We start from the raw sequence: 23931 nt of genomic DNA, 5'->3' as shown, positions 1-23931 counted from the left end.
TTTTCTGTCACTCTACAAACAACCTTTTTTTGCTTCACACATAGTAGCCAACCAAAGATGCCTTTGAAGTGTTGAGTAGCAAAAACTACTGGACCCCAGTTCTACATTTTTAGCAGACAGACTCAGATGGGGTACAGTTTGGGTAAGGGCTCTGCCTGTGACCACCTGTGCTACTATGGCTAGAGAAGTTCACATCAAAGCACTGCATATTGCCTGACCAGGCAGTGGCGCAGTGGATAGAGTGTCGGCCTGGGATGCTGAGGACCTAGGTCCAAAACCCCGAGGTCACCGGCTTGAGCACGGGCTGATCTGGCTTGAGTGCAGGCTCACCAGCTTGAGCAGGGGGTCGCCAGCTTGAGCGTGGAATCATAGACATGACCCCATGGTCACTGGCTTGAGCAAAGGTTCACCGGCTCAGCTGGAGCCCCCTGGTAAAGGCACATATGATAACGCAATCAATGAACAACTAAGGTGCCACAATATGAGTTGATGCTTCTCATCTCTCCCTTCCTGTCTGTCTGTATATCTCTCTCTCTCGCTTGCTAAAAAAAAAAAAAAAAAAAAAAAAAAAGGCACTGCACACAGCTGTTCAGGTTGCAAACAGGCATCCACTGCTCCTGCAGTTCTTGTGGCATGCAGCTCTCTCTGCAGGAGTGGGAAAGCAACCTCTGTGAGAGAGAACTTATCACAAGGATGGGGAACACTGGAAAAGAAAACCATCACTTAGAATGTTTTAATCTGCAAGCAGGGCTGCCTGCCTGGATTCACAGGCAGTATGGTGACCAAGGTTGTATGTAACAGGACACACAACTCAAAATGATTGAAACAGAGGGGAAACTGATGATCTCAGATAACAAGAGATCATGAGTTAGAGCGTTTCCTGAGTTGACTAGTTCAATGCTTCCACTATGTCTTAAGGAAGTCACTTGTCCATCTCCTGGTCTCAAGATGGCCGCCGCAGTTCCAGACATCACACCCATATTCAGAGGCAATAACAAAAAAGCCATCTCTACTTCAGTCTCTTTTTTCTTTCTTTCTTTTTTTTATATATATAGGGTGGGGAGAAGAGGTGGAGGGGGGAAAGGCACTGGTGTGCTCCCAGGAGTGAGAGCTGCTTCTACTTGGGTATCTCTCTCTCTTTTTTTAATTTTTATTATTATTTTTTTTACAGAGACAGAGAGAGAGTCAGAGAGAGGGATAGATAGGAACAGACAGACAGGAACGGAGAGAGATGAGAAGCATCAATCATCAGTTTTTCGTTGTGACACCTTAGTTGTTTATTGATTGCTTTCTCATATGTGCCTTGACCATGGGCCTTCAGCTGACCGAGTAACCCCTTGCTCAAGCCAGCGACCTTGGGTTCAAGCTGATGAGCTTTGCTCAAACCAGATGAGCCCGTGCTCAAGCTGGTGACCTCGGGGTCTCAAACCTGGGTCCTCTGCATCCCAGTCCTACACTCTATCCACTGTGCCACCGCCTGGTCAGGATCTTTTTTAAATTTTTTAAAAATTTATTTTAGTGAGGAGAGCGAGAGAGAGAGAGAGAGCAGGAAACATCATCTTCCATATGTACCTTGACCTAGTAAGCACGGGGTTTCGAACCAGCGACCTCAGCATTTCAGGTTGACACCACCTCATGCCAGGCAGGGTCTCTTTTCTTTTTTTCTTTTTTTTTTTGTATTTTTCTGAAGTGTGAAGTGGGGAGGCAAAGAGACAGACTCCGCATGCACCTGACTGGGATCCACCCTGCAAGCCCACCAGTGGGCAATTTTCTGCTCATCTGGGGTGTTGCTCTTTTGCAACCAAAGCCATTCTAGTGCCTGAGGCAGAGGCCATGGAGCCATCCTCAGCGCTTGGGCCAACTTTGTTCCAATGGAGCCTTGGCTGCAGGAGGGGAAGAGAGAGACAGAGAGAAAGGAGAGGGGGGAGGGGCGGAGAAGCAGATGGGTGCTTCTCCTGTGTGCCCTGGCTGGGAATCGAATCCGGGACTTCCACACACCGGCCGATGCTCTACCACTGAGCCAACCAGGCAGGTCCAGGGTCTCTTTGTTTTTGTTTTTTTTTAATTTATTTATTTTTTACAGAGACAGAAAGAGAGAGTCGGAGAGAGGGATAGACAGGGACAGACAGACAGGAACGGAGAGAGATGAGAAACATCAATCATTGGTTTTTCATTGCACGTTGCAACACCTTAGTTGTTCATTGATTGCTTTCTCATATGTGCCTTGACCACCGACCTTCAGCAGACCGAGTAACCCCTTGCTGGAGCCAGCGACCTTGGGTTCAAGCTGGCGACCTCGGGGTCTCGAACCTGTGTCCTCTGCATCCCAGTCTGACGCTCTATCCACTGCGCCACCACCTAGTCAGGCTATCCAGGGTCTCTTTTTATAAACAAATAAATATTATCCCCAAAGTTACAGGCCAACTTGCCCTCATGTTTTATTTGCCTGAGTTGTTGCATATACTCATGGCAACCACTGGAAGGAGTAAAGGAACCATGATATTTAGCAAACTATTCTGACCCCACTCCTAGGCTCCCTCCCCCCATCACCTGGTTATCAAAAAAAGGTGTATGCCTGATTGTTTTAGGGAGGACCAAAGGGGGAGGGAAAGTGTATTAAGGAAAATAAAAATGTCCCATCTTCCTCCTGTACAGGAGAAACACCAGTTCTTCCCTACCGTGTCTTTCTCTTGTGTCACCCTTCTTTCTTTCTTTCTTTCTTTCTTTCTTTCTTTCTTTCTTTCTTTCTTTCTTTCTTTCTTTCTTTCTTTCTTTCTCTTTCTCTCTCTCTCTCTCTTTCTTTCTTTCTCTTTCTCTCTCTCTTTTTTTTTTTGACAGACAGAGAGAGAGTCAGAGAGAGGTAGAGATAGGGACAGACAGACAGGAAGGGAGAGAGATGAGAAACATCAGTTCTTCATTTGCAGCACCTTAGCTGTTCATTGATGGCTTCCTCATATGTGCCTTGACCGTGGGGGCTCCAGCAGAGTGAGTGAGCTCTTGCTCAAGCCAGCGACCTTGGGCTCAAGCCAGCAACTTTGGGCTTCAAGCCAATAAGCATGGGGTCATGTTTATGATCCCACACTCAAGCCGGCGACCCCGCACTCAAGCTGGTGAGCTCGTGCTCAAGCCGGATGAGCCCACACTCAAGCCGGCAACCAGGGGGTCTCAAACCTGAGTCTTCCACATCCCAGTCTGATGCTCTATCCACTGTGCCACTGCCTGGTCAGGCCTGTGTCACCTTTTTTTCACACTACTAGCATACACACAACACTTCTGGTCACCAACTGTATGTGTGTGTGTGTGTGTGGGGGGGTTCTCCACACCAAGCAATTCTCTGTGACCAGCGGGTGTTCTAACCATTTCACTCACTTCTGACACTATCTACCTGGAGATAACATGAGTCCCCGTAGGTTAGGGGCCCAGTCCCACAACACCACTCTCCACTCCAGATGTCAATGGCAAGTCCAGTTTGTTGTCTGTACTTCTGACTAATTGGCTATAAATTAGAAGTTCCCATGACTACCTCTTCAGGGTTCATTAACTTGCTAGAGAGGCTCACAAATCTCAGAAAACAGTTATGTTTACCAATTTATTGTAAAAGGACATGTTAATAGATTCAGATGAACATCCAGAGGGAAAAGATGCACAGGGCAGGGTGTAGGGGGAGGGGCACAGAGCTGCCATGACCTCTCTGGGCGTGTCACTCTCGCCAGCAGCTGCGTATGTTCAGCAGCCCAGAAGCTCTCCGAGCCCCATGGCCGCGGCATGTTTATGAGGCCCCACCCCGTAGGCCCATAGGTCACTCACTCCACTTTTTAGCCCTTCTTCCTTCTTAAGAGAATGTTGAAAACTCCAAGCTTCTAATCACTGCTTGGTGTTTTAGGTAACCAACTCTCATCCAGGAGCCCAGAGTCACCTTATTAACACAAAAGGCACTCACCACTGAAGAAATTACAAGGGTTTTAGGAGCTCTGTACCAGGAACCAGGGACAAAGGCCAAATACATACTTCTTTTTTTTTTCTTTTTTTTGGTGTATTTTTCTGAAGTGAGAAGCAGGGAGGCAGAGACAGACTCCCACTGTGCCTGAACAGAATCCATGCAGCATGCCCACTAGGGGGCGATGCTCTGTCCATCTGGGATGTTGCTCCTTTGCAACCAGAGCCATTCTAGCGCCTGAGGCGGAGGCCATGGAGCCATCCTCAGCACCTGGGCCAACTTTGCTCCAATGGAGCCTCAGCTGCAGGAAGTGAAGAGAGAGACAGAGAGAAAGGAGAGGGGAAGGGTGGAGAAGCAGATGGGCATTTCTCCTGTGTGCCCTGGCCAGGAATTGAACAGGGGACTTCCATACACTGGGCCAATGCTCTACCGCTGAGCAAACCAGCCAGGGTCATTCTTTTTTTTTTTTTTTAATTGATTATTTTAGACAGAGATAGAGGGAAAGAGAGAGAGAGAGGGAGAGAAACATTGATTTGTAGTTCTACTTATTTATGCATCTGTTGGTTGATTCTTTTATGTGCCTTGACTGGAGATTGAACCCACAACCTTGGCATATTGGAATGATGCTCCAACCAACTGAGCTACCTGGCCAGAGCAAATACAGATTTCTATTATCTCACAGAATGAACTGATTAGACTACAAACAAAGTCTGCACCAGCCCAAGAGGAACAGTCAACTGGTGGTATGTAGTACATTCCCTTCCCCTAACCCCCAAATCGTAGACACAGCGGCTGTCTCCCCAGATCATTTCTGTCTGAGAAAGCTGATTTTACCTCTGGCCTGAGGGTAGGGAGAGCCTTTGGCCATGTCTAATTCAATCAGCATAGTCTCATTCTCTGGCCACTGATATTGGTTCAGTGATAGGGAAGTGATATCATTTAGACCAACTAGACACAATGAAAGGTTTTCCTGGGGAAAAATATTTCCCCTCTCTCGAGGGCTCTCTTCTCTCCCTTTCTCTCTTCCCACCTCAGGCTCCCTTAGTCTATTTCTCTGTCTTTTTCTTCTCTGCCCTTCTCAAATGTGAAGGAAAAATGTGGCCCCAGGGGTATTTGCCAGTCATCCTGCAACATGAGGGGAGACATTTATTTTATTGAATATTTTATTTATTAATTTTTAGAGAGGAGAAAGACAGAAAGAAAGGGAGCAAGAAGCATCAGCTCGTAGTAGTTGCTTCCCATATGTGCCCTGACCAGGCAATCCCAGGGTCTCAAACCAGCAACCTCAGTGTTTCAGGTTGAATAGCTTTACCCACTGCACCACCACAGGTCAGGCAAGGGGAGATATTTATTCTGAAGACAGAGATGGACTAAAGCCAGGCATATCTAAGACACTTTTCATATGTGAAACGATTCTCTTTCTCTTAAGCCAGTTGGGTTGGATTTGCTGTCACCTGCATGGAAACCCTAATGGATAAAGTATCCTGGAGTAGGATGCGAACAGGACCACCACTCTCATAATGTCCTCAGGTGGAAGAAATGATAGGATCCAAAGAAGAGAGATGATAACCAAACCAACATCTTGCAGGGCGCCCTGCAGCTGGAGCAAGAGACATTGGTTAGAGCCATGGGCAAGGAGACCTATAGGTTCTCGCGGGCAGAGACAACTATTAGCTACCCCCTAACCAAATCCAGGTTAGATATCTCTCTCCCACATCTCCTAACACACAGCCCTAGAAGAATTAGAAATGAAACAGCCTGACCACCTCTTTCCCCAGAAAGATAAACTGAGAATGAGAAAGGAATGGAATAACTCAAAGCTGTGGTTTGGGGGATATACAGGTTGATGGGAGATTTGGTCTAAAGGACAGAGAGAATGCTGGGAGCTGGGCACTGAAGTAAGAAATGGTGTCTGGAGCTGAATGAAGTCCCTTGGTGAGCCTGGATACAGAATATTTTGGTAGTGGTGGAGATATGTAACAAACAGGGATTTTCATAGTTGGCATATCTCAATTTACCTGGTTGTCAAAGGACATGGGAGAGGCTGAGGTCTCCTACCTTCCATGGTTTCTCACTCTCCTTGGGTCCTAAGGATGGTAACCCTGCACCAGGTCTACAAGGTCTCACAGAGGTGGGCTCAGGGAGACCCACTCCACAAGAGACAGGACCCAAGTCTGCAGGAATGAGTCAGCACCAAAGATGGGAGAAAAGTGGGAAGGGCACACAGTCAGACAAGGAAGACAGAAAGGAAGAGTAGGAAAGTGGGGCAGGTAGCTGGACTCTAGAGCCTGGGAGGCATCCACAGGAGCCTATCCCTCCCTGAGACTCAGGACTCAAGCTTCTTTCCAGTTGGTTCACTTTCAGGGGGCCCCTCCTGGTCGTGATGCAGAAACACGGGGTTTCCGGGTCACGACAAGAGGGAGGGTGGGATCTGACCCCAGCTCAGCCCAGCCCAGCTCAACCCTGCCCTGCCTGGGGAGCTCCTAGACCTTCCCAAACACGACGCTGCTGCTTTCCCTCTCAAGGTGGCTCAGCTCATAGCCCGTCATGTGACACCTTCCCTCACCTGTCCACAGAACAATTCTCACACTCACCTTTCCCACGAAAGCCGCTCACTCCCTCAGTGCTCACATCCTCTCCTCGCACACAGTCTCCCCTTTACACTGCGCAAACACCCAAACCTTCACACAGGTACCGCGCCTCCCTCACCCCACCCCCACACAGCACCCGCCCCTTCTCACAGCCTGCCGACAACACCCTCACACCCTCACTTTCACACGCACACGAACCTTCACACACTAACACTTTCGCACAATGTTCTTACCCATGCACGCACCTACACACTCTCACTTCTTGGCTCAGCACTCCCATCTCTGCCCTCACCCAGCACCTCACATTTTCTCCAGCCCAGTCCAGCTCACACATTCCCCTGCACGCCCGCCTGGCCGAGTTTTCCCCACCCCTGGGCGCCGCACCTCCCCACCGCCTCCCCGCCGGCGTCCTCTTCCACCCAGTGTCTGGTGGCGGTCCAGGGGTCGCCATCTCCTCCTCCATCCCCAGCCTGGCCCCGCCCCGCCCGCCGTCGGAGCCCCGCCTCCAGGCGGGCAGGGGGCGGGGCGGGGGCGGGGCGGGGGCGGGGCGGGCGGCGCAGGCGGTGCAGGTGCTGAACCGGGAGCGAGCGGCGGCGGCGGCGGCGGCGGCACCATGGGCCGAGCCCGGCGCTTCCAGTGGCCGCTGCTGCTGCTGTGGGCGGCCGCGGCGGGGCCAGGTAGGGTTGGGGGCCGGGACCGGCCAGGCTGGGCTGGGGCGGGGGGTCGTGCCGCGGTGACAGCCCGGCCAGCGCTGGGCCGCAGAGGCCGAACAATGCGTGCGGGGCCGGGCCCCCCTCCCCGGGACAAAGCGCAGCGCGGGCCGGGAGCCGTGAGCGGGGGAGGGGGCGCGGGCCCTGGCCGCCGTGCCGCAGCTTCCTCACCCCACACAGGCCCCGATCCCAGTGGGGACAAAGGGCCCGAGACCCCCCCCACCACCACCACCATCTCAGCCCGCCTTCTCCCGGCCGTTCCCGCTGTCCTTCTATCCGCTCTCTGCGTCCCTCTGTCTGCCTGTCTGAGTCCCTCAGTCTCTCTCCTTGTTCCCCTACCCTTGTCCTGTGTCCCTCAGTCTGGAAGTCCTGTCCCTCCTTCTGTCTGTCCCCCTTTCTCCTTGCCTCCCTCTCTTCCACCTCTCTATCCTGTCTTTGTCCCCCACCTCTGTCCCTTGGTCTTGTTCCTTTTTAGTGGGTCACTCTGTCCCCTATCGGACTCTATTCCCCTTCTCTGTCCCCTGTTTTTCTGCTCTCCCTCTCTGCCCCTGTCTCATTACCACCCTTGTTTTTCTGTCCCCGTTTCTCTGTCACCCATCTGTCCCATCCCCTTGTTCTCTGTCCCCTATCTTTCTGTCATCTGTTTCTTTAGCCCCCAATGTCACCTGTCTCTCTCATTCCCACTCTGTCAGTCCTCCTGTCTGTCCCACTGTCTCCCTGTCCCCTGTCTCTGTGATTCCCCTCTCTACCCTTACAACCTCCATCCTCGAATCCCCATCTCCATCTTCCACTCCTCCATCTCTCTGTGACCGTGTACCCCTGGAGAGGAATTAAGTCAGGCAAGGCATCCTAAAGGGCCCTGGAGAAATGTGTGTGGGTGGTGGTGGGGATAACTGTGTGGTGAACCTTGGCATGTGGGCACACACGTGGATTCAGCAAATGCCTCCCAAATGCACCCCTTCCCAGCCATTCACTCACCCAGGCCATGACTTACAGAGAAGCCCCCATCCAAAACAGCCCGAGAGCCACTCACATACCTTTAACACACTCTGAGAATAGCTGGAGACTTTCAAGAAAGGGTGACCCTGAGACTAGGGACAAGGTCAGGAAATGTAACCCGCACACTCACACTTTCATTCTGTGTGCCTTGAACTTGCCACAGGCCACCTCTTCCCTGGTGGGTAAAGCCACTGTCAGGAGGAACGGAGGATTGGGAGGTGGTGGGGCCGAAGTGGGAGGGCTGGATTCTGTGGAGATTTGGGAGAGGAGTGTAACCAGATGGTACGGAGCTGGGGGCCTGGGTGTAAATCCTGACTCTTGCCATTTGCCACAGCAAAGCACCCTCCTCTCTCCAGGGCTGTTTGACTTTCTCTAAAGTATGGATGTTGAACTCAGTGATCTGAAAGGGAAGGAACTCCAGCTTGAACCCCTGACAAGGTGAGGGGCAAAGCTGACCTTTCACGTTCTACCTTGCTTTCTTCTGTAGTCCTCTGCCCTCGCTTCAGAACGTGCAGCAGAACCTCCTTTCTCTGAGACAGACGTGCCACAGTTTCCCAGATGAGTGCTTTGGTACCGTAGCTTCATTTCCATCCATTTTTATTTTCCTTTCTTCATTTTTTAGGCCCTAACAACGAGCCTCATAGAATCCTAGAACGAATAAACCCAGTAAACAAAGAACCAGAGGGTATTTTAGAACATTAACATCTTTAGGATATAGAATCCCAAAATCTTCAGAATCTTGACACCTTTACAATTCTAGAACCTTGGTGGAGTGAGCAGTCTAGCCTCTTGACATCTTTAAAATTCCAAACTCTTGGCCTCTTGGAGATCCTGAATCTTGACATCTCTGACATCTGGAATTGTGTGACTTTACAGTCTCAGAATCAAAAGATAGAGCCTGACCTGGGGTGACGCGGTGGAAAAGCATTGACCTGGATGCTGAGGTCGCCGGTTCAAAACTCTGGGCTTGCCTGGTCAGTGCACATGTGAGAAGCTACTATACTAGTTAGTGCTTCCTGCTCCTCCTCCACCCCTTTCTCTCTCTCTCTCCTCTCTCTCTAAAATCAATAAATAAAATCTTTTTTAAAAAGAATCAAAATATAGCCTAAGATTACCACCTACTCAGTTTAAGAACATTTTTTTCCTTTTTTTTTTTTTTTTTTGAGAGAGAGAGAGAGTAGAAGGGAAAGATACAGAGACAGAGAGAGAAACATTGATTTGTTGTTCCACTTATTCATGCTGTTATTGGTTGATTCTTGTATGTGCCCTGACCAGGGATCAAACTGCAACCTTGGTGTATTACAGCGATGCTCTAACCAACTCAGCTACCCGATCAGGGCCCAAGAATCTTTATCCAGCACTTCTGTCAGGTAGTTTTACCGGTTTGTCTCTTGTTTATTTATTTTTTTAGTTGATTGATTTTAGAGAGAGAAGAAGGGAGACAAAGAGGGGGAGGTAAAAACCATTGATTTGTTATTCCACTTTTATGTATTCATTGGTTGATTCTTGCATGTGCCCTGGCCAGGAATCAAACCCACAATCTTAGCAAATGGGAACAACGCTGTAACTAACTGAGCCACTCATCCTGTCCCTTGTTTATAGCCACTCTGATCCCTTCTGTAAACTCTCTCTAAATCATGGGACTTTCCAAGTTGGGAGAGAGCTGGTGTCATGGGAAACACCCTGGGCTGGGAGATGAGGAACCAGGCCTCTGGTGTAACATTGTATCAGCTCCTGTCCCTCTCTGAGCCTCACTTTCCCTTTCTGCAAAGCATGGGTTTAGGGAGCTGGAGTACATGATCTCAGAGAGTCTTGTCTGCTTTCCTTCCCACCGGATGTTTCTGAATGGCTTGGGCCACTAGATTTCAGGGGGTGTGCGTAGCCCCACATTTCCCTTTTAGTCACCCTCCTTCTTCTCTCACCTTGCCCAGCCAGCAGGAGTGGGGATGGAGATGGCATCCATTTGTGTCCTTTCAGAAACGTATTCTCCCTTTCCTGGCTCACTCATCTGCCACGAATAGCAGAAGATGATGAGATTTATGCCAAAAGAAAGAAGGGACCAGGATGGGCAGGCGAGAGGAAGTGAGAAAGAGAGATGGTTTGCCTGCGTGGAGATGCACGCAGGCAGACAGAGGGATGCACAGGCTAGAAACTGGAACAGAAAGGTGCCGAGGATACAGATGTCCAGATACAAAGAAAAGATAGAGAGGCTGTTAGAATTGGGGGCTTTGTGGAGAAGCTTGTTGATACCAAAGAATGTTTTCCTCCCAAGTGACTCCCTTTTCCTTACTAAAGTTCTGACCAGCCTCTCTGAAGACAGGGGGCCTTCTCCTCATGGTGAGTCAGCCCCGGGTGCAGGTCTTGGGAGGTTTCTGTCACTGACCCCCACCCACCCATGAGCCAGATGCCTGAGTCCCTATTACTGGGGTCAGATTCTGCAATGGATTCCAAGACCTTAGACACAGCAGGACTGGGGCCTGGGTGGGTTAATGTCGTGCGAGCCTGGCCTGTCCCCATCTTGGGGAACACAAAGACAGCTTTCTCTCTCTGGGTGGGGTGTGGGGGACTCGGAGACAGTCAGACTCGCCAGTGCCCAATGGCCTGTGGCACCAGGACACAAGCACCCACTAGTTCCTGCCTGTGCAGACCCCAGGCCCCTGGGTCCTCCGGGAACCAGGCACCAAGGCTCCTCCGCAGGCACCCTATAGGGCAAGAGGGCGGCAGCAGAGCCTGGCTCTTCTGGGAGGGGCTGAATAGAAGGCACTGGGGGTGGAGGGCAGGACAGTGGACACTCAGTGCAGGCTTGCACCCTTCCCAGCAGGAATTCCTCCCCTGACCCCGCCCCCGCCCCAGGGGGAACCTCCAGGACTTCCCCACCCCCTGGCTAGGCCTGAGGCCCAGAATCCAGGGAGTTCCGAATATCCCAGGAATGTGGGGGCCACAGGGGAGACTTTGTGTGTGAGGCTGCTGACTCACCCCTATGCCCCCACCTGATGCTTGGTCCCCAGATAGGAGGGGGACAGAGGGCTGGGGAAAGGCAGGATTGTGGTCCTGGGAGTTCAGGACTATGCACCTGGAGTCAAAAGTTTCTGAGAGAGGAGGAGGCTGGGGTCTTGGACCCCTGGGCCTGCGGGAGGAGAAGACTAGGGGTCCTGGTTATGTGTGTCAGAGGGAGGAGGGGGCTGGGGTCTTGGAACCCTGGGTCTGAGGGAGGAGAAGGCAAGGGCTCCTGAACATGTATGTCAGAGGGAGGAGGGGCCGGCCCGGACTCCCGGGTCTGAGGGAGGAGGAAGGAACTGCTGGTCCATACTCCTAGGCATTAAGGGAGGGAGGGGTGGGGATACACACTCCTGAGTCCTGAGAGAGGAAGGGGCTGGGGTCCTACTCCAGGTTTCTGAGGGAGGAGGGGCTTGGACCCTGATGCCTAGGTCCTACGAATACAGGCGCCTTCACAAGGCTGAGCTGGGGAAGAATTGATGCTTTGTGCAAGGATGTTCGGACTCCGCCATTGATGGGGGGCTGAGAGGGGGTTCGGTCAGGACGTAGGGATGTACCACCTCCCTAGGGGAGGAAGTTGGGGGAGGAGGCATGATACCATAAGCCTCCTGGGGAGCAGAGACACAGGGGGTGGTTGTGACCTTCCAGGAACTGTGACCTTGAGACTCCCATGGGTATTCGCTGACTCAGGACCCAGGAAGTGCTCCCCCACTTCTCTTAGTTTCTGTGGAAACATCCACCAGCTGTGTACTCTGGACCCCTGGCTCCTGGGTCCTGAAGGAGGAGGGAGCTAAAGGCCCAGACTCCTGGGTTTGATGGGGGAGAAGCTGGGGGCTAGGGACTTCCAGGTTTGAAGGAGGAGGATGCTGAGAACCCAGACTCCTGGGTCCTGCTGGAAGAGGGTGCGGAGCCTGGACTCCTGGATCCCGGGAGAGGAGGCCGTTGGGGCTGGATTCTTGGGTCTGAGGGAACAGAGTGCTGGATTCAGGGCTTCTACATGTTACCTGCTCAGCCACTGTTTCCCAAACCCTTCTGTGCCTTTTCCAGACACCATCCCATGACGACTCCAGGCTATCAACACAGTTTAAAGGGCCAGTGCCCTAGTCCCAAAAGCTCACACCCTCTCTGACCAGAAAGTCCCGCCTCACCACCCCTCAACCCCGAAACAAAAGCTCCTGGGACATTAATATTCCAAGCACAGACACTGTTGGTTACTGAGTCTTCAGGAGGGGGAGGGAATAAGACAAAAGCCCCCCACCCTCACCCCATGTGCACCCTCAAGCAGAGAGCAGGGGATAAATTTGGGGGTGTGTGTGCAGATCCAGAGGTCCTGATGGCTCTCCAGATAGGTTGAGTTTCTGTGACTGACTTATCTGGGACCCCTGAGCCTCATTTTTCACATCTGTAAAATGGGGGGGGGGGGGCTAGCATGGGCTAGCTCTGAGGTCCAGGATCCATGGATAGGCTTCAAAATGCTTTTTTAGAAGTGCCAGAATGAGCAGACAAGCCAGTTTTCATGTGCTTGGGCAAGTTTCTGGAGGTTGTAATAATAGCAGCTTTGCAGAGAGGGTTCCCTGAGGCTAATCCCTATGAGGCAGGCACTGGCATCATGCCCATTTTACAGGTGGGACATCTGAGGTTCAAAAGGTTAAGCCACTTGCCCAAGGTCACACAGATGGCAAGTGGTCCAGCTGGGATCAACCCAGGTATTTAAGATGAGAGTAGTGCCCTGGTTGGGTAGCTCGGTTGGAGAGCATTGTCCTGAAGTACAGAGGTTGCTGGTTCAATCCCCAGTCAGGGCACATTCAGGAACAGATTGATCTTCCTGTTTCTGTCTCTCTTTCTCTCTACCCCTCTTCCTCTCTTGCTAAAATCAATAAATTAAAAAAAAGAAGATGAGAATAGTGATGTCACAAGTTTGTTCTGAAGCTGAAATGAAAGGCTGCCTGACATTTGCCATTCATTCATCAATTTCCCAGACATTTATCAAGTGTCAGGCACACTTCTAGGCACTAGGGGTACAACAGTAAACCCAATGGCTTATATCCTTGCTTCATTGGGGTGTATATTCTAGTGATAAGAAACAGACAATAAACAAGTGGGAAAATTAATAAAATAATTTCAGTGAAATTTCCATAAAGGAAATAAAACAATGGTGATAAAATAGAAAGTGTTCTAAAGGTGAATGATGGGGAGTGAGAGAAAGTCTAGTGTCCATATGAGCAGAGACCTGAATGAGAACAGGAGGCAGTCCTGGGATGATCAAGAGAAAAGAACACTCCAGGCAAAGGGAACAGCAAGTGCAAAGGCCCTGAGGTGGTAACAAGCTCAGCATGTCTGAAAGACATTAAGGCCAGTGAGGCTGGAGTGAAGTGAGGGTGACTAACTGAGACCAGGCCATATAGCACCTTGAAAACCCAGGGAAGTCTAGACTTTATTCTAAGTGTAATGAGCAGCGATCAAAGGGTTTTAAGCAGAGAGGTAAGTTGATCTGATTTACTTTTTTGGAAAAATCCATCTAGCTGCTGTATAAAGAATGGCCTGGCAGGAGGTAGGCATGGAAGTAAGGGCAGCCATGGGAGCTCTTAAAGGTCCAAGTAAGAGATGGTGTCATTGGACTAGAGTTCTGGTAGAAGATGTAGACAAAGGTGAATAGATTTGGAATATGTTTTAAATGTAGAATTGATAGATCTTGCTGATGGAATAAATGTTAGAGGTGAGGGAAAAGGTAAGAACTTGTATGATTCCTGTTTTTTACCTTAGCAACTGGGTGGATGGTTGCGACATTTACTGAGATTGAGAAAACATGCAAAGAAAAACATTTGGATTGAACATCTTAAGCTTGATATTACAGGTCATAGATCAGGGGTCTCAAACTCAACTCAGCATGTGGGCCGCAGAGCAAGATCACAGCCGTTCGGCGGGCCACACTAGGTCTACAAAAGGCAACTGTTACGCAACACTTTTCTCACTGCAGTTGAAAACAAAAAAAAAATCAGTACAACAAGCACAATCGTACATGCAGTTTACTCAGTGTCACAAAACGACCAGAAACTGTAGTTCGCATCACAACTGCTGTTAACTAAGCTAATATCTAGCTAGGATGCTAAAGAAATGAAAAATACAAGTAGGCCCCTAGGCTTACTTAATTTTATCCAAAATATTTTGAACTTTGTGGATTAGTCTGTGGTCTGCACAAAATTGTTCGGCGGGCCACATGCGGCCCGTGGGCCGCGAGTTTGAGACCCCTGTCATAGATAAATCCCTAGTAGTGGTTTAAAAATATAAGGAGTTATACTCAAATATAAAAGAAGTCCAGAAGTAGGCAACCAGGGCCTTAATGGCAGCTCTACACCATCACCAGAGACCCAGGTATCTTCTAGTTCTTGGTTCCACCATCCCTACTGCCCTTGTCCTCATGGCCCAACATGGCTGCCAGAACTCCAGGTATCACCTCCTAGTTCCAAGCAGCATAAAGGTGACCTGGTGGACAAGGAACTTGTCCCCCCTTTTAGGAAATCTTCCCCAGATTACCACATGACAATTTCCTTTATATCCATTTGGACAAAATTTTCACATGGCCTCACTTAGCTGCAAGAATATCTGGGAAATATATCTTTCTGCTAGGCATAGGGCAACCATAAAATACAATCAGGGTTCTTTTGCTAAGGAAAAAGGGAAGCATGGATGTCAGGATAGGAAGCTAGCTATTTCTACCTTCATCCCCTAGAATAAATCTTTTTTACCCCCCAAATAAGGTTACCTATCCTTCTAACAGGGAATAACACTTTTGATGGGATAGTACAGTGATTTGTGTCTACCTCCCCATTAATCTTGAAAGGCCCTCCAGAACAGGGACCTCAACTGACTCATTTCTGGGCATCCAGCCCTGGAAAACCTACCCACTGCTCAGGAAATACTCAAATGAATGAATGAGAGACTGTAAGAGACATGAAGCAATAGTTAGCCAACAATTTAAAGGTAAATAACCAGATGTGATTATGGCTATTTCATGCTTCAGAACCTCCACTGGCCTTCAGGATAAAACCTAATCTCCTAGGTTGGCACTGGAGGCCCTCCACTAGCACATTCCACAACCCCCACCAATGCCGGCCACTTTGCAGCCAGACGGCCAAGAGTGGATGTGGATCTGGGATACAGAGTCAGAGATCTGGATGCAGGCCCTGGCTCTGCCACTCTTGGGCTGTGACTTTGGGCAAGTCATTTTCTCTCTCTGGGCCAATTGTCTCATCTGTAAAATGGGGATTGGAAGAAAACTGAAAATTGATAATAATAATAGTGCCTACCTTATTCAGATACGGTGATGATTAAATGGGAATTATAGGTAATGCCCTTAGCACAGAGTCTGGCACAGCAAGTGCCTAATAAACAGTAGCTATTGTGATTGTTATTTTGAAGATGACACTGACAGTAATGATGGTGATGCTGATGATAATTAATCTCAGCTTTGAGCTTTATTCCAAGCTGTTTCCTCTGCTGGAAACAGCCCCTTACTAATCGCCTTGTTCCTCTGTGGGGTTAATCAGGGCAGGTTAACTTCTATAATGAACAGCCCTGAAATCTCAGTGGCTTTACAAAAAAGTGTATTTCTCACTCATGTTACAGTTCTACGCACACAAGTCACAAGGGCAGTCAAGCAGAGCCCCAGGCTGCCAGCTTGTGATCCCATCCTCTAGGTTCCCTGGAGTCCCCTCTGTCAGCATTAAGAAGAATGTGAGTGAGCCCTGGCTGGATAGCTTGGTTGGTTAGAGTACTGTCCTGAAGTACAGAGGTTGCCGGTTCAATCTCCAGTCAGGGCACATACAGGAACAGATTAATATTCCTCTCTCTCTCTCTCCCATCCCCTCCCTCTAAAACCAATAAAATAAATATTTAAAAAAAGAAGAAGAATGTGAGTGAGCTAAGGCAGAATAGCTCATTGGTCAGACCATCATCCTGATATGCAGAGGCAATCAGTTTTATCCCTGGTTGGGGCACATACAGAAGCAGATTGATGTTTCTGTCTCCCTTTCTCTCTTTAAAATCAATTTTAAAAAAAGAAAAGAAGGATGTGTGTGAGAAGAGCCAGTCTGGAAGGGGTGTTTCTCTCTTCTGCCTACACCCCATTGGCCAGAAGTCAGTCATATGGCCTCGTCTAAGTACAAGGGACCCTGGGAAATATAACCTAATTATGTGTTGTAGCATTTAACTTTAGGAGTTTAACAGACTGTCTAAAACTCAGTGGCTTTTAAACAATCATGTTATTTACTCCCAACTCTGGGGTCAGCACTTTGGACTAGATCAGTTGGGCATTTCTTCTGTTGGTCACAGCTGGGGTTGCTCATGTGGCTGCAATCACCTGGTGGGTCTTACTGGGGCTGGATGGTCCAGGGTGGCTTCACTCACATGGCTGGCAGTTGGTGCTAACTGTTCGCTGGGCTTCTCTCTCCATGCAGTCTCTCATCCTCAAGGAAGCTAGTCTGGGCATCTTCACTCAAAAGTCTCAGGGCAGCAAAAGGGCATGAGTGGAAGCTACAAGGTCTCTTGAGGCCTATGCTCCAAAACTAGAATAAAATCACTCTTGCAAATTCTTTTGGTCAAAGCAAGTCACAAGGCCTGCCCAGATCCCTAAGGTCTGAGTGCCTCCTTTAATGGGCGTCGCAGCAAAGTCACCTTACAAAGGGCATGTACAGGGAGGGACAGGAAGAACATTGTGGCTATCTCTGCAGACAAGCTACAACACGTGCCTAGGTGCAAAAGATGGGGTTTGGTAAACACATAGCAGTTCCCCACACCTGGTGAACTGTTTCCTCAAGATCTGGATCCAATAAAGCCCTCTCCAGAACCTTCTCGAGTAAACCATCTCCCTAGTCAGTCTTTTTTTGTTTTTAACTTTTATTAGTATTTATTTTATGCGGAATTTACTCCCGGGCCATAAGTTTTTGTTTCTTCAGTTTCTTCTGGGATATCTTATTTTTTTCTATGAATCTCTTCTTCTGGTTTAGGAATAATCAGCTCTTTTTCAGTAAGGACCATCTAACTGTGACAGGGAGAGCTCATATATGGGTTTATCTGCTGTGAGCTCTGTAAGTTCTGTGCCGCATCTTGGGAGTTTTGTTCACCTGGATGTGCTCAATGCCCAGAGGATCTACATCTAAACCCTTAAGTCAGCGGTTTTCAACCTGTGGGTCGCGACCCTGGCGGGGGTCAAACGACCAAAACACAGGGGTTACCTAAAGCCATCGGAAATATATATTTTATTTTAAAATATATTGTATAATAAATATGTATTTTCCGATGGCTTTAGGTGACCCCTGTGTTTTGGTCATTCGACCCCTGCTGGGGTCACGACTCACAGGTTGAGAACCACTGCCTTAAGTTATACATTACAAAGTAGAAATGATCCCTGAAAGTATAGTCTTTTAGTTTGGCATTACACTCTGTGTGTGCAGCAAAAATTTAGCAATCTTTTTGGGCCACTGACCCTATATCCAGCCCCACTGTTTGGCCTGGGCACTGCTCCCAACTCCACCAGGATAGAATGGCACACATTGCTTCTGTACAATGACATCCTTCAGGTACTTGGTGGCTTCTCGAATATGCATACTCTTAATGGCCTGGGCAGTTTCACGAGTGTTCTTAAAGTGAACACGAAGATTTAAACCTCTTAATTTGCATAACTTTATAGGGTTTTCTGGATCAAGTGAATAGTGTACCATTGTCAGAAGTCACACATCTGGCCACTTTTGGGAAGAGTCCCTAGTTAGTCTTGGTCTCCCTTTCCTCTGGACTCCAGCTGACAAGAAATGTTGGATGTGATAAACTGAATGTGAGGGGAAGGAGAGGGATTGGAGGTTTGGATGGAAGAGGAGCAGAGGGAGAGAAAAAAGATTGAATTACAGCCCTCAACGAGTCTCCTATCCTGTCTCTCTGCCTATTGGTCCAGGGGCAGGACAGGAAGTACAGACAGAGAATGTGACAGTGGCTGAGGGTGGGGTGGCCGAGATAACCTGCCGTCTTCACCAGTATGATGGGTCCATAGTTGTCATTCAGAATCCAGCCCGGCAGACCCTCTTCTTCAATGGCACCCGCGGTGAGTGCTGGGGTCCAAAATCCTGAATCTTGAAGGAGGGCTGGGGCCTGATTCCTGTGACCTGAAAGAGGGCAGAGCTGACACTCTAGAATCCTGGGTCTGAGGGAGGAGGGACTGGGGGAGCCTGGACTCCTGGATCCTCACATAGCATGGAGCTGGGGGTTTGGATTCCTACTCCTGTGTGTGGGAAAGCCTGAATCATTCTGGGTCCCCAAGGGAGACACATAGATAATGGCTAGACAAAAGTGGCTGAGGGCTGGACTCGAAGCTCCTGGAGGAAGGGTGGAACTCCTGAGGCCATGATTCCCCAAGTTCACTTCTGGTTCACTCTCTGTAGCCCTGAAGGACGAGCGTTTCCAGCTTGAGGAGTTCTCGCCTCGCAGGGTACGGATCCGGCTCTCAGATGCCCGCCTGGAAGACGAGGGGGGCTATTTCTGCCAGCTCTACACGGAGGACACCCACCACCAGATTGCCACGCTCACTGTACTGGGTAACCACCTCCCCCTCCTGCAACCCATGCCATCCTCAGTTCTCCTTTGCTTATCCCTTATCCTGAGACCCTACCCTGGCTGTTTTTAACCTCCTGGATATCTGGGCCCAGGCAATATGGCCAGCCTTCCTGACCTCTGCACTCTGTGTTTGATCCTTTTCCCTTGGTCCCTGTAATCCCACAGCCTGGTCGCTTTGAACCCACCTGGATGACTCCCCTGACATCCCTCTTTACCCCCTTATCCCTGAGGCAGTGGCCCCAGAGAACCCCGTGGTGGAAGTCCGGGAGCAGGCGGTGGAGGGTGGCGAGGTGGAGCTCAGCTGCCTGGTTCCACGGTCCCGACCAGTAGCCGTTCTGCGCTGGTACCGCGACCGCAAGGAGCTGAAAGGTACAAGGGGTAGGAGAGGTGCCAGCGAGGGGCGGGACTCGAAAGGAGGCGGGGTTACCAGAGGCGGGGCTTGTGAAGTTTAGTTGTGGGGGCGGGGCTTGAAGAAGAGTGCACAGGTCTGGCAGGCATCAGACAAGCAATATGCAGCTGTTGAACAAATTGATAGATGAGAAGACATGGGAGTGAATGAGGGAGGAGCTTTGAGAAGGCGCATGCAGGACTGCGAGTTTGGTTCAGGGAGGGTCGTCGTTTGGAAGACTAAAGGCGAGACCTGCGGCTTAGGGGCGGGTTTAGCAAATAGACTGCTTTGGGATTGGCTGGGGGGTGAAATACTCCCTTTGGGGGCGGAGCCGGAATCCTGGGCTGAAGCTGCGGGTTCCCGGCGTGGCAGGTGTGAGCAGCAGTAAGGAAAATGGCAAGGTGTGGAGCGTGGCGAGCACAGTGAGGTTTCGTGTAGACCGGAAGGATGACGGCGGTATCGTCATCTGCGAGGCGCAGAACCAGGCGCTGCCCTCAGGACACAGCAAGCAGACGCAGTACGTGCTGGACGTGCAGTGTAAGTGCCTGGCGGGCAGGGACCTGGCGGGTTTGGAGGGGATCCCAACGCCAGCCGCCCTTCCGCGGGAGGGTTCCTAACCTCACGTTATGGCCCTAACAACCACTCTCATATCTCACTTCTGCCCACAGACTCCCCCACGGCCCGGATCCATGCCTCCCAAGCCGTGGTGAGGGAGGGAGACACGCTGGTTCTGACGTGTGCTATAACGGGAAACCCCAGGTGAGCTGGGGCCCGGTACTCCTGGAAAGGGCTAGTAGGGACCCTCTTATTTGGAGATGCTACATATCTAGGTTCCTGAGAAGTAAAAATTGGGTGCTGGCACCTTCGTCCCTAACTCACACTGTACTTTACCCCCGTCCAGGCCAAATCACATCCGCTGGAACCGCGGGAATGAGTCTTTGCCCGAGCGAGCCGAAGCGGTCGGGGAGACGCTTACGCTGCCAGGCCTGGTATCGGCAGATAATGGCACCTACACTTGCGAGGCGTCTAACAAGCACGGCCACGCGAGGGCGCTCTATGTGCTCGTCGTCTACGGTGAGTGCTGGCTGAGGCGGTGTAGGAGCGGGGCGGGGGCAAGGACGGAGCCTCCCGGGGGTCTCTGCTTCAGTTCTCTGCGAGTGGGATAAGGAAAGGAGGCAAAGCGGGTATTAGCAAAATAACTCAGAGGCCTGTGGGGCAGTGAACAAAAACAGGCATTCATTAAGGAAGTGAAGCATCAGGAAAGAGGAAAGCCACAAGTGAAGGACCCACCAGGTTGCAGTCATTTGAGGGGCGTGGCACCTTAAGGGGTGCTGTTAGAGGTGGCGAGCGGAATGGTTTTAACAGGTGGCTCTGGTGGGGCCAGGCAGGGACCGTACTCTGATAACCTGGTCCTGTGCCCTGTTCTTCTGACAGACCCCGGTGCAGTGGTGGAGGCTCAGACGTCAGTGCCCTACGCCATTGTGGGAGGCATCCTGGCGCTACTGGTGTTTCTGATCATATGTGTGCTGGTGGGCATGGTTTGGTGCTCAGTACGGCAGAAGGGTGAGTGGGGCGGAATCTGAATTCAGCTAGGGGTGCGGTTAGTTGTGGGATCGAGGGAAAGGGGCGGGGCCTGGAGCCGGAATTCCAGAGAAAGCAAAGCCTAGAAGACCCAGGATTCAAAACCCAGTGGGACCTGAGGCTTAGATTCCAAAAGGGGCGGGTCTTTTGCCCAAGATTAAAAGGGGTGAAACATTGAAGCTGAATTAAGGTCGTGGGTTTGAATTAAACGATTTATCTTCCTAATTGCTGGATTCGTCGGGAGCAGAACAAGGGGGTGTCACCAACAAACCAGATAAGGGCTGATCTTTCTGTGAACTTTTGGTATCTTCCTAATTCTGCTTTACCTCTTTCTCTGCCCATTTTGCTATTCCCTGTTCTTGATTCCCTCTCCCTGTGTTGTTTCTCCCTCTTCCTTCGTCTGATATTTGTCTTGTCTGTGTCCTTCTTCCCGTATATTTCTGTCCACTTCTGGGTCCACATATATGTGTCCTCTTCCCTGGGGGCCTGTCACCTCTCAGGCTCCTATCTGACCCATGAGGCCAGTGGTTTGGATGAACAGGGAGAAGCAAGAGAAGCCTTCCTCAATGGCAGCGATGGACACAAGAGGAAAGAAGAATTCTTCATCTGACCCCACCTCCATCCCAGGCCTGGCCCTAGGCTGGCGTCTACCACACTGCTAGCTGCAAAGACATTTACCAGAGTCTGGGATGGTGGGCATTTCCCCCCACCACTAACACCTCAGATGTTTGGGCAGGGATGGGAATGTCAGATGCCTGGGTCTCTGCAAGGGCCAGAAGCAAGGTCCCAGAGGTCTGGGTCCCCCATGGGGCAGAGGCCAAAGGTCCAGATCCCCCAAGTCCAGGGAAGGCGGTAGGGATTGGGTTGGGGGAAGATAACTGGGAGAAGGCCAGGGCCCCTAGGCTGCAGAACCAGGTCTTATAGGGAGGGGATCAGATTCTGGGAAGGGTGGGGTGGGCAGGGAAGGGGAACACAGATTTATTTGGGGGTCCCAGACCCCATGCCAGCCATTGTAGGAGTTCCACAGAGCTCTGGGCACCTCTTTGCAAAGCCATGTTTGCACGGTGGGGGTAAGGGTGGGTGGGAAGGGTGTGGAAACAGGGATTCTGTGTCTGTGTCATAATTTTGATGGAGGAGGTGAGGGAGACAGCCCCAGCCCTATTCTCCAATCCCCTTCCCCAGGTTCCTGGGCTCCCTTTCCCTCTACCTCCTCCAGCCCACATCTGTCCCACCTATATTTGTCTTTCTGTCCACCCACTCCTGGGGGGCCTTCCCCATCTCTCCTCCAGGCCCCCAGGGAGGGGGAAAGGAGTTTAGGGGATGTGCGTTGGTCTCTATGGTTTTATATATAATATATTAAAAAAATCAAAAATCTGTATAAAATATCAGATTATGCCCCCTCCCTAATTCCTGGATCCCCCCCCTTTTTGTTCAAAAAAACCCAACCATTTTGTATGGGGCAGGGAGGGGAATGGGGAGGGGGGTTGGCAATCCCACTAACCACCATTAAACCGAGGAGAGAACACATGTTTGGGGTGGCTATGTGTCTGTCCCTCTGCGAGAGCTGCACCATGTTGGAAGGGGGACTGAACTAAGGAGGAGAGTGGGAGAGGAGTCACTGGTGAACAGTATAGGACAAGAGAAGGTCTTTACCTCCCCAACAGCACCTTGACCCTCCTAGAGAGAGAAACGTGGGTTTTTTCCTAGACAATCCTTCAGGCAAATAGTCAGAGTCTTATCTCTTCAGTAGCTACTGAGCTACTCTATCCCCATCCCAAGGCCTGGACCCTTCCCCTGGCTTACTCCCACCCCAGACATCAGTCTCCAGGACAGCTTTCAGTTAGTCACATCTCACCCTGATCCTGCCTTTCTCAAACCCTTACTCTATCTCCCCATCACCTCTAGATCAAGTCAAAGCCCCTTAGCCAGGCATCTCATTCATTTCTTTAAATTTTATTTATTTATTTATTTATTTATTTATTTTTATTTTTTTATTTTTTTGTGGCAGAGAGAGAGAGAGAGCCAGAGAGAGAGCCAGATAGGGACAGACAGACAGGAAGGGAGAGAGACGAGAAACATCAATTCTTCGTTGCGGTTCCTTAGTTGTTCATTGATTGCTTTCTCATATGTGCCTTGACTAGGGGGCTACAGCAAACCGAGTGACCCCTTGCTCGAGGCAGCGACCTTGGGCTCAAGCTGGTGAGCCTTGCTCAAACCAGATGAGCCCTGCGCTCAAGCTGGCGACTTTGGGGTCTCGAACCTGGGTCCTCTACGTCCCAGTCTGACGCTCTATCCACTGCGCCACTGCCTGGTCAGGCTTTTTCTTTAAATTTTAAATAAGTGATTCTAATTCAATATTTAAAAATATACCCTGGCCAGTTGGCTCACTGGTAGTGTCCATCCATCGTGTGGAAGTCATGGGATTGATTCCTGGTCAGGGCACACAGAAGTGACCATCTGCTTCTCCACCCCTCCCCTACCTTTTCTCTCTTTTTTCTCCTCCCCTCCCACAGCCATGGCTCTATTGGTTTGAGCAAAGTTGGCCCCAGGCACTGAGGATGGCTCCATGGCCTCACCTCAGGCGCTAAAATAGTTCAGTTGCCGAGCAATGGAGCAGTGGCTCCTGATGGGCAGAGCATCACCCCCTAGGGGGCTGGCCAGGTGGATCCTGCTCAGGGCACATGTAGGAATCTCTCTCTGCCTCCCCACCTCTCACTTATTATTATTTTTTTTTGTATTTTTCTGAAGTTGGAAACGGGGAGGCAGTCAGACAAACTCCCACATGCGCCCAACTGGGATCCACCTGGCATGCCCACCAGGGGGCGATGCTCTGCCCATCTGGGGCGTTGCTCTGTTGTGACCAGAGCCATTCTAGCTCCTGAGGCAGAATCCATGGAGCCATCCTCAGCACCCGGGCCAACTTTGCTCCGATGGAGCCTCGGCTGCAGGAGGGGAAAAGAGAGACAGAGAGGAAGGAGAGGGGGAGGGGTGGAGAAGCATATGGGCGTTTCTCCTGTGTGCCCTGGCCGGGAATCGAACCTGGGACTCCTGCATGCCAACGCTCTACCACTGAGCCAACTGGCCAGGGCTCCTCTCACTTAATTTAAAAAACAAATATATATATGT

At 50.5% G+C, this 23931-nt stretch overlaps 1 protein-coding gene across 1 annotated transcript; it reads left to right on the top strand.

Annotated features, from left to right (window-relative positions):
* Positions 1-7052: 7052 nt before the first annotated feature.
* On the top strand, positions 7053-22332 carry CADM4 (cell adhesion molecule 4). The gene is made up of 9 exons (XM_066373651.1): positions 7053-7205; positions 18181-18327; positions 18665-18817; positions 19071-19205; positions 19597-19761; positions 19893-19983; positions 20126-20298; positions 20659-20787; positions 21306-22332. The coding sequence occupies exons 1-9, from the start codon at positions 7142-7144 to the stop codon at positions 21413-21415; spliced, it is 1167 nt and encodes a 388-aa protein (XP_066229748.1). The 5' UTR covers positions 7053-7141; the 3' UTR covers positions 21416-22332.
* Positions 22333-23931: the final 1599 nt, after the last annotated feature.

The sequence above is a fragment of the Saccopteryx leptura genome, chromosome 3 (genome assembly GCF_036850995.1).
Source record: "Saccopteryx leptura isolate mSacLep1 chromosome 3, mSacLep1_pri_phased_curated, whole genome shotgun sequence".
NCBI classification, from domain to species: Eukaryota; Metazoa; Chordata; class Mammalia; order Chiroptera; family Emballonuridae; genus Saccopteryx; species Saccopteryx leptura.
Note: the sequence above shows the minus strand (reverse complement) of the source record. Positions and strands in the feature narration are given on the sequence as shown.